Raw genomic sequence first — 11,245 nt, forward strand, 5'->3', positions numbered from 1 at the left:
TCAAGCTCATATGTCTTGAAACAAGTCTTAGTCTTTAAAAATTCCCACATGCTCAAAAATCTCTCATTATGTTAGCTCACATTTTAAGCTAAAGTCCATTGCCACTTCAACCTTTTACTAACCTTGGGCATTATGAATCTATCAGCTAACCAGGTCAAATTAGCAAGTCCTTGCTCTCCCAAACCTCCAGAAGATAACTGGTGTCTTTGAAGATAGTTTCTTTCACCAAATGAGTAATAAACATTTGTATAATACAAGCATTTTGCAAGTTGTAGGATGGTTATGCACACTGTCACTGTACACTCTCAATTAAGCATGCTGTCCCATGGCTCTGGAATCAGGAAAATTACGTCTCTTTCCCAGATGCTCAAAGAACATGAGCTTTCTTCTGTAGATAAGGATGAGAATTGGAGTCCAGATCTTCTGAAATGACTAGGAGGAAACACCAGGTTCTCCTATCAGCCTACTGAATACATAAGAAAATACTCTTTCATGTCCATTCCCCTGCCAATGTAGCAATTCATGTTAATAAACTGTTACATGATGAGTCAGAAATTGTACTAGATACTGAGAATCCAAAGGTCAGAGGCTTTAGGGTGAGAGGCAGACACTAAAACAATCACAGGAGAGCATGACAGATGCCATAGAAATATGGATAAGCATGGCTAAGGTTTTCAGTATTAGATTTAGTGTCCAGGCCTTAGAAAAGAATTTCAAGAAGTGATTTGATCGAGTTCAAGATCACCCTCCACTGTAACTATCACTGTGATGTAGTCAGATTTATTACCACTATTTCTTCATCCCATTCCAAGAGTTAGCTGGGTTTCCTCTAACACTGTGTTTCCCTTTCAAGCCCCAAGCATGGCTAATTCCCCAGGGGGTGAAGCCCAAAACACCTGACGGTAAAAGTTAAGTATCCCAAATTTTAGCAACTGCCAGAGAAATATATTTGCTTTCTTCTATTACCGATAGTTCTAACTATGTAAGAAATCTTCGGAAATGCAAACAATACCAAAAGATTACTTCACTTTTACATAGAAAACCCGTGTTTTCCCACTCAAAATCATGCTCTTTCTTTAAAAATCAACACAAAATGTTTATGGCTACCTAGCAATGGTTCATTTCAGTCCAAGCCCTCTGAAAACTTGATTAAAACTGTGGACCCATTCCTCAGAAAAGTACACCCTAAGTAGTCACAATTTTGCATGTAACTTCCTAGACAAAGAGTTGAGGGGTAGGCAAGTACCTCCTGAAGTCTGTGCAGACTCCAGAATAAGAAAGCCCCAACAAATTCTTTTCAAAAAGGTATGAGTAAAGTGATATCATCGTAGACATACTCTCTCCATGCTGCTGTGTTGCCAAAGGATAAAAAAATTATTGCTGGGACATTTCCAGCAATTTTCCACTGGATTCCCACTGTAATATTAAGTGTATCTAATCCCAATGCAATGCACAAACTAGTTTGGGGCAGTGGCACATGTAACTGACAGAGAGCTTAACAGCAATACTTTTTCTAGTTCTTATATGTACTTTCTAATACTCCCATCATTAAAGTTTAAAGTTTTGGTCAAGGGTTGTAGAGATATACAAGAGAATAGTATCACGGTCACAGTTTAATGAAGTGAGTTCCTTTCATTAAAAAAATGCATAATATGAATCAGAGAATGTTTAAGCAGATGCTTGTTAAAACAATCTATTGCATTTGCAGAATGTAGTAGTATTCTTAGGGGTAAAAATATTCTTTTATCATATCTCACCTTTACTACTTAGAAGATATATACCTAAACACTGGTAAAGTCTGACTGCTTTCATTAAAAACATTTAAAAACTAAAACTCTTACATCAACCTCATGATGTAGCCTTTAATTTTACAAACGCAAAAATAGGTACAAAGATTTCTTGGTCCACAATTTAAACTGCTGCTTATGACCTGGGTCTAAAATATTCACACACCACCAAGTACTGAGGGTCATGATTCAGAGAGGTTTTCTGAGATAATTCTTTTAATTACAACTCATAGAGAAGAAATATTTATAAATTTAAACATTTAATTTAAATGTTTAAAACACTTAAAAATTTAAACATTAAGTTTATTTATAACTAAATTTATAAGTAAAAAACTTAGAAATACAGAACTGTTTTTTAAATAAGAAGTCTCCCTCCAAATGAGAGGATTATAAACCATGCAAATCTGCTACATGTGATTTAAAATGGAAAAAATGATAAATTATACTTAATGTGCTAGTGTAATAATGGTACACATGACTGAAAAGTTCTTCACACGGTGTCTGGTGATCACGTGTAGAGGGGAAAGACTTTTTCTCTAGAGTCCAAAGACAAGACAAAAAGTCTCTGACTTGAAATCAGAATCGGTCTGCTGCTCTGCTAGCCACGGCGCGAATATTGCCATAAACCTTTGATGGAGGATTTCCTGCAGGAGAAAATAAAAAAGCTTATCTTCACAAATATACACACAGATGCTACATGAAAAATGGTCTGCAACTCTACATAGGACAGGGACATTTTCCACTAGATCTACTTTAAATCAACAAGAGAACCAAAAAGGAAATCACACAAATATTCTCCAAAGAACATTTTAAATCCTAAGAGCCAAAGACACTGAGTTGTCAAAATGTTTTGAAAAGCAACCAGTCGTTCAGACCTGGGCACCTGGGTGAATCCCACGTGTTTCTGGAGCAAGCCCTACAACCCACAGCTCTGACCGCAAGTGACAGGACTTCGTGGTCGGAAAACGGGACAAAGTGGGTCAATTAAGATGTCTGATGCTTGATGAGCAGCTCCCTTTTGGTTGAACCTGCTATTCTGGAAGGGCTCCCCAGTGCACTGCATCCGGTGACGCAGTGATGATGGAAGCAATGTAATCCAATAAACCTTTTCTCTCGGGTTCGCAGATGGAATCCAAGCAAATGGATTCCTGCTTTCTCTCTGGGCCCACACTGGCCAACCCCCAAGAGTTTCTGCTTGCTACCTCTATCATCATCCTGACCCTAAAGTGATCTGCAAACGTGATCTGAGTTCCTAAATTCTCTATTCTTTTCTCTCAGAGAAAACACCACAGGAAGAAACTGCTGTTACCCAGGATGAGGTTGCAAATGGCAGTCCTTGCCATCTTGATGTTCTGGAAAGAACCAAGGATGTGAACTTTCCTGCAAGAGATAAAGTGAGACAGGTTAGAAACAAAAAGCATTTCCTTAACTAAGTCCCATGGTCTAGAAATGGAAACTCATGATAGATACAGATTCCTAAATAAAGATGGTGGTGATGGCTGCACAACTCTGTAAGTATTCTGAAAACCACTCTGAAAGGGAATAAATGAATTATATCCCGATAAAAAATTATGAGGAAAAGACATAAAAAATTTAAAAATAAAACTCAGTTCTTTAAGATTCTTGGTGAATAATGGCTCCTATCTACCGAATGCTCTCCATACACTAGGGCTTTATATATACATTCTCATTTAATCCTCGCATGAGCTTTATTAGACAGGAGTTATTCCCACTTTATAGATGAGGAAAGAAGTTAGAAATCAAAACACCTGTCCAAGATGACACACTGGCAGAGTTGGCAATATTAAGTACCCAGATGCAGGTAATACAGTACTTAGTTAAAACATACTTGGATTTTAACTGCAAAGCTTTCTAATGATTATTTAAATTTCCTCATTACTCTCTGAGGATCATCCAGACCTTTTTAATGGGCATTCCTGGCCGAATGGCTCAGATTAGACTGACAATATAGCATTTTGCTTTTCTAAGGCCATCTTCCAAAGTATCAGTAAACTTAGTAAACTGACACCAAAATCTGCAGGGGGGATGTCAAGCAGAATCCTCTCCCACTACAGGCTCAGGCGTTTCTGAAATTGGGGTAAAAGTGAGGCTAAAAACAAGAGAATTAGTTAAAGTCTGTTCAAGATGATCCCCAGATTTTCCTCCCCACTCTGGGCAACCAGGCAACCACCCAACTACCCCTCTGTAACTCTGGTAAAATTAAGGGGGTGGGGCTGCTCACTGGAGAAGGCAAAAGACCTGGGGTCTGACCAGGGGCACCAGGCACAGTGGAAGTAGGGGCACCATGACAAAACAGGGGCACTGTCAAGCAACTGTTTGCATGGTGAGTGTTGAGACTTCCGACTGTCTTCCACAACTGGGCTCCAAGAGTCTGTCAGCAGAGAGACTGGAAAATACTTCTCTGGGGAACGCCTGCTCAATGGGAAAGACTAAAGACGCTGACATCAGGGCTTCCCCAAAGAACAGCCTGGCAGTCACCCTAAGTGAAGTCTACAGTCCACCAGCCCCCCATCTCTAGCCCACCCCCAAGCACCCTAAGCCCAAGGTTTCTAGTCTGCTCTTTATGGTCCCAGTCTTAACATGGGATGCCCACACTGAGGAACCAGAATCTGAGGAAAGCATCCAATACAAAAGAGTAGAAGGCACGACCAGCAAGGGGAAAAAAAGCAGTACAGAAACAAAAACGGCAGGGAGAAAAGAAGAAAAACAAAACAAAACAAAAAAAAACCCAGTAAGATTAGAAAAGCAATTTTCATGCACTCATGAATCAAGGACAGGATGTTAAGAAAACTGAATAGTAGGATTAGAAGGTTAAGTTACAGGAAGGAATTCTGAATGAAAATGATTTACAACAGAATTGTATACTCAGCCAGAATAGAAGATACCTTCACAACCAGGTCTTACAAAATGACCTTCTTGTGTCAGGCTAACTCCAGGACTACCTATACCGCCAAAACAAGAAGGACGCAGGACAGAGAATTCAAGAACCAAGGGAGTCAAACACCAAAGGGGCAATGGTGAAAGGAGAAGCCGGGATGGCAGCTGTGTGCCAGGCAGAGGGTAGCAGTACTTCTGGAACAGAAGACTCCAGGAGAGACTTCTAAAATGTCTGATGCATCTGAATTCACTTAGTGGAGATACAGACAATGAATGGCTTTCTATTTAATTAGTAAACTGAAATATTAAGAAGGCACAGCAGACGCAGAAGAATTATTTCTTCATGTGACAGCACAGTTGCAAAGGACAAATAAAGTAACCTCAGTATACCACCCGGCTCAGCTGTTAACACCCTGAGGACCAATTTCATACTCAGGTAATACTGCGCATGAGTTGAACAAAACCCTCAGTGTACAGGGAGGGACAAGCAAACAGACTGCTAGAAAGGCTGAGTGTAGGGGTGGAGGTGGGGAAGTAAAAAAGTGAAATCTTCATCTTTCACAGGAACAGATCAACAGTGAATCTGAAAAAAATTAAGCTGGTATATGAAGGCATTTGGAAATACAGAGGAAAAATAATTTTTACAAATTAGCTAAAAACGGTGAACTTGAAGACTTGAAATTTTCCCTCTCAGAGGAAAGAGAAATGGAAGTAGACAGTAGGAATTTTTTTAAAGTATGTATCTGTCTAACTTTCATAAAAACACAATTCTGTGAAGTAGAGCATGCACGGTGAGGAAAGAGAGCAGCAAGAATACATACAGCGTGAGTAGGTTTGCTGTTAGAACAACCAAAGTAATGGGGCAGCAGCTGGAATGGGATATAGGTCTCAGGACACATAGGCAACATTCTTTCCCATCTGATTTACTGAATATATCTGGAACAAATGGTTTTTTGTTTTATATTTTGTTCACAGCCTACTGTACTTTGCCAGGTTTTCAGTAATTCATCAAAAATAACATTTATGGGTGTATAACCGTCCATCTTATGGTTATATCACAATTAATGTAAATTGCTGAACACGTGGATTTCCAATGAGCCTATTTATAGAAAAACTGCAAGAGAGTACATTTCTTTGCCAGTACTTGCCACTGAAAAAAACCTACTGCTTACCCCAACAAAATGGAGAAATTTGAAACAACATGCTAATTAAAAGAAGCCATACATCAGACTACATACTGTGTATTTCCACTTATATGAATTTTGGGAAAAGGCAAAACCAGTGACAGCAAGGAGACGAGTGACTGTCCGGGAACAGGGAGGGGCTGCAAAGATGCACAAGGAACTTTTGGGGTGACGGAACTGAGTGCAGTGGGATCACAAGACTATACAGTATTTGCCAAAACCCACCGAATTACATACCTAAAACAGGTGACTTTAATTGTATGTAAATCACACTGTAATACAGCTGTTTAAAAAATTAGTTCAACAAGTAAATTTTAAGTTAACCCTTAGAAATATACATTTATACATTATAGATTTAATATGATGTACTAACCATAATTGGACTAGCAAATTAATTACATTTTAAAACTTCTAAATTAACGAAAACTTTTAGAGCTGTTTGTATTTTAAAGTTGGTATACATTTCAAAATGTCTGAAATTTTTAGTTCAAAAGAGCTTTTCCCATAGCTCCGTACTCCAAACTCCAGGCTCAAGTCATAAAAGGTCAAAGTTATAACACATCTATCTTTAGTTGAACAGGGCCACCAATGTAGTGTTAATAGTTTTTTATTTAAAGTATAACAAATAGTCTAAAATTTAGATTCGAAAATAATGGTGAGCCCCTCAGTTTAGAGCAAAGATGAGATGATTTTAAATAAAATTATTTCTGGATTTAGGAGTAGGCAGATCCCTCCTCCTCTCAGTCGCCTGCTTGTTTCCCAACTTCACGGCATTGTATAATCTCTGTGCCATCTGCCAGTAATCCCAAACCGGCAACGGAGCGGCCGGCAGAGAAGGGTAATCCCAGCTTGACTTCCTGCACCCTTATTTTAAGCCGGTATCATCTTATTGATGTTCACATATAACTGCTCTCTAGTTTCTCCCACAATGTGCAATACTCACGCTTCCTTTTATGAAAGGCCTTTATATATAAGTGTGTGTATGTGTGTGTATACATTTGTTTTTCTTTTTGAAAGGAAAGCCTCACGCTGGTGTTTAACACACCTACTCCTTGATCTCCTCTATTGATTTAACAGATTTCCCTGAGATACTATTTAAATCTTCACCTGTCATGTAATTTCTGTTAACAGTGATTCTAAACATTTCCTTCATTGCTCATTGAGAAAAAAAGCTATAATACCTCAGATTTTTTCATCTAAATCTGTTTTCAAAGTAGGTAAACTGTTCATCCAGAACCATATCCTGACAAAGATTTAGTGGCTATGTCATGCGTAAAATACAATCTTTATCACTTCTTGAAACCAGCAAATGATCAAATATAAATTATGACAATAGGGGCTTCCCTGGTGGCGCAGTGGTTAAGAATCCGTCTGCCAATGCAGGGGACACGGGTTTGATCCCTGGTCTGGGAAGATCCCACACACCGCAGAGCAACTAAGCCCGTGTGCCACAACTACTGAAGCCCGCACACCTAGAGCCCGTGCTCCTCAACAAGAGAAGCCACTGCAATGAGAAGCCTGTGCACCACAATGAAGCCCCCTCTCACCACAACTAGAGAAAGCCCACATGCAGCAATGAAGACCCAATGTGGCCAATAAATAAATAAATAAAATAAAAAATAAAAAAATAAATTATGACAATAATTTTCTCAAGATCACATACTTACACATCAGCTAAAACTATCCTTGTCCGTGTCACGTTCTCAATGGTGAATTTGGTTTTTCCTCCTTTGCCAGCGATTCTTCCTATTGCCCTCGACAGGTGGTCTCCCTTTAAGGGCTTAACTGAATGAGAAAAGCAAGACCTCAGGAGGGAAGCCATCCCAGCATTAGCCACTTCCACAGGAAGTTTAATCATTAGCCAAATTTCCCTACTAAAAGACACAAAACATGCATTTTTGAAAAAGCTACTAATAATACAACTCAACTGATGTTACTGGAAAGCTGAGAGTCATGCACAAGACAAAGTCAGCAATACAAAAGCACCGTCCAGTAGTTCATATGAAAAGACCACCATACACTCACCATCTGTAATTTCAAAAGACTCTAGGAAGAGGTCATCCAACCTAACGAGGGCAAGTGCATCCTATAATACAGAAATACATACTGTGAAGCTCTTCCATTCAGGCACCTGCGAATGAGTGTTGAGCTGACTCTCATAAATTGAAGAACTACAGCACTCAAATTAAAAAAACAAAAAAATGTCCAAATCCATCAAAACAGTCATATGGCATATTTTCTGAGCCCCCATTTCAGATATCATGAAATCACTCACCTCTACCTGAAACCCAAGAATAAAGGCTTTCACAAAATCAGCTGCTTTTGTCAGAGCGCTAACATCTTTGGTTTCTTTACAAGTCTGTTAAAAAAAAAAGGGGGGGGGGATAGCGGGCAAAAATTATAGCTGGGAATGAGAAAGATAACATTCTAGAAACGACTAGGATTCACCTTTCCTTCACCACCACCCTTCCCCAACACATTTGCTATGACCTAGTTTCTGATGAGGTAAGTACCGTGTTTAATTTTCAAAACAAAACTCTGCTAACTCCAGAACCAGGCAGTGCCCCTCAAAAACTGTCAAATGACCCCATGGCTGATCTGACTCTGGAGTTATGAGCAAGAGTCCTCCAACTGCTCCCATTCTGAAGGACCTCCATCCTCGGGCCAACTCCACTGGAGCTGGTCCTCTTCTCTTCTCCTTCAATGCAGTTTCCCTGGGCGTCCTGATCTAATCTTCTGACTTCAACCAGCATTCCTGTGCTGATGTTTCTTTCCCAAAGCAACAACTAGTGCTAATTACCAAGAATGGTTTAAGCAGGGATCCTGCCCTCAAAGAGTTTATTTGATAATCACAGATATAAGTGCTACTCATAAAATGGCCACCCCTGTAAATGATATGTACCACAAAGGTGCCTGACACACTAGAGCTCTAATCTTTATGTCAACTTAAATTTAAGTAAGATAAATACTTTTACATTTGAGGAAACTCAAGTACCAAAAACTGAAAAAGATTTGAACACGGATCTGATTCCCAAACCATCATTTCTACTGTCCCTCACAGACTCACAATTGAGTTGAAGAGACCACATATTTGACAAATTTGAAACCATACAGGGTTGTGTAATGGCACATTTAAAACTAGATCCCAGTCCCAATTCTATATGTGACCTCAGGCAAGTCCCATGAATGGTCTAAGTTTTAAGTTTTCTCATCTGTAAAATAGGGAGGTTGAAATAGAAGAGTCCCTACTAACATTGATGACTTTGGCCAAGACATTCCTTGGCCAGTTTCCTCACATCTATGAGATAGAATCTGTCATCTACCTCATAGGGCTGTGCTCAAGATCAAAATGATGTAGTGCCTGCCAAAGCACAGCTATGTGTCTGGCATAAAGCAGTATCCACAAATGTCAGTGGAACCCAAATGTATGGTGCTGCAATACATAAGACTTGCACAATAAACGTTTAGGCCCTGAAAATAAGACTGAAAAATGGACTGATGGTAGGCTAGAAAGAACTTGAGCTAGACCCTGAAAGATGATGAAACTGAGGTAGGAAGAAAAAGGGAGCAGGGAGGAGAGGGCCTTTAGAGAGCAAATACATCTGTAAGGATGGACACAAAAATGTTCAAAGAGATGGTGAGAGAACTTTCAAGAGGAATGAGACTCCTACTTGAAAGGCAAATTTAGTCAAAAGCTTCTACCTTTCAGAGATACTGAAGATACCAAGCTATCAATAAAAGCACTGTAGTCTGAGAAAATTCATCCGGTTCTGGCATAGAGCATGGAGTGGTGAAAGGAGACTTAAAGCAATGAAATAAAGGAAACTTACAAGCAAACAAAGTTTTGGCAGAAAATCATAAAACTGACAATGGGAACAAAGAAGAATTCTACTGTGAAGTTCTGTATTTTAAACTCTGTCAACTATTTAGACCAGTGCCTCTCTGCTTTATGCCATTATTCTAGTCCCTCAACAGAGATAAGTCCATACCAGCCCTGATAATGAATCCTTAAAAAGGAAGATATAATTAATTTCAGTCACTGATTTTGATACAAAATTGGCAACCAGAAAAAAACCCCTAAAGTCTATTCATTTTAATTATCTAACTCCTAGATGACATCATGGAATGAATGAATAAGTAAATAAATATGTTCACACGTAATTTACATTTACACCTACTTCTGTTTATGACAACCTCTTTATTAAGCTTTTTCTCAATCATAACAGGACATTACTTAAAATCTTCTGAAACATAACTGGTATTTTAGTGAGGTTTCAGGCTCAACTTATGAATTCAACTAATAATTGTGCTGAATGCAGATTGTGAAGGCATTTGAGAGGTTCAAACACTAAAATATATTAGAAAACTGGAAGAAAATCATTCAACAAAATAAGACCCATTAAGAAAACTCTATGCGTGCTTTTTCATCCCCGTAGGAGAGAGAAACCGCAGAACATTTGAAAATGGTTAATATTCTCCTCACCCTGATTTCTACATTCCTCGATTTCAAGTTAAAGCGTATCTGAAGTCCCAAATGCTCCACAATAGGAGTAAATATCTTCATCCAGTTCTCTTTTAATGGCGTGTATCTGTTGGTTGGGACTGGAATTTTCCTGGTTTCTGCATTCCCACCCTACGATAAAAAAAAACACAACTCAGGAGTTGTCTGGAGGAATGGGGGATGGGGTGGGTGGAGATGTAAAATAACAGCTGATGCTGAAAAACCCTCCTTTAACTGAACGAATTAAACCTCAGGAGAGTCACCTAAGAGCTTCACGCCAGAAGATACTTCAACATCACCCAGAGGCCACCGTTCTGACTCGCCTCTGGCCCCTGCCCCGTTCCTGTCCCTCGGTCCCCGCCAGTACCAGGAACCCGTCCCCGGAGAGGGGCGGGAAGACGGGCCTCTTCGCGGGCCGGGCTTCCTCGGTGTCCATGCGGTCGGCGTCGCCGCCCTCCTCCGGCGAGGACAGCTGCTCAGCCTGTCGTTTCTTCGCCCACCGGCCACCTTTGCGGGTGACCTGGGTGAAGCCGTCCTCGGCCAAAGAGCTCTGTACCTCCATCTGGGTTTCCATTCTCAAGAATCTCCAACCCCAGCGAAAGCTTCCGGCGCGAACACGTGCGGGTGTGCACTGCGCAGGCGCATCTCGCAGGACCCAGCCTTCGCCAACCTGCCCCAGGGCTCCGCCCTCTTTCCTAAGACGTCCCTGGCAGGGGACCTGAAACAGGAGTTTGTGTGTGTTTGTTAGAGGGGGACGGGCTGTCCTAAAATATGCCTGATGCTTATGGGCGCCTTCTGCCCCCGCCACTCGCAGCCAAAACGTCTTACAAGACATTTGTATATGTAAGGTAAAAGGTAAAATCATAAACATGCTT

At 40.2% G+C, this 11,245-nt stretch overlaps 1 protein-coding gene across 1 annotated transcript; it reads right to left on the reverse strand.

The window, feature by feature from the left end:
- Positions 1-1,630: 1,630 nt before the first annotated feature.
- On the reverse strand, positions 1,631-10,998 carry PNO1 (partner of NOB1 homolog). The gene is made up of 7 exons (XM_057743014.1): positions 10,738-10,998; positions 10,353-10,502; positions 8,145-8,228; positions 7,895-7,955; positions 7,537-7,654; positions 3,097-3,167; positions 1,631-2,431 (listed from the first exon to the last, which is right to left on the reverse strand). The coding sequence occupies exons 1-7, from the start codon at positions 10,942-10,944 to the stop codon at positions 2,364-2,366; spliced, it is 759 nt and encodes a 252-aa protein (XP_057598997.1). The 5' UTR covers positions 10,945-10,998; the 3' UTR covers positions 1,631-2,363.
- Between the last annotated feature and the right edge of the window lie 247 nt (positions 10,999-11,245).

This window comes from Hippopotamus amphibius, chromosome 7, assembly GCF_030028045.1.
Source record: "Hippopotamus amphibius kiboko isolate mHipAmp2 chromosome 7, mHipAmp2.hap2, whole genome shotgun sequence".
NCBI lineage: Eukaryota > Metazoa > Chordata > Mammalia > Artiodactyla > Hippopotamidae > Hippopotamus > Hippopotamus amphibius.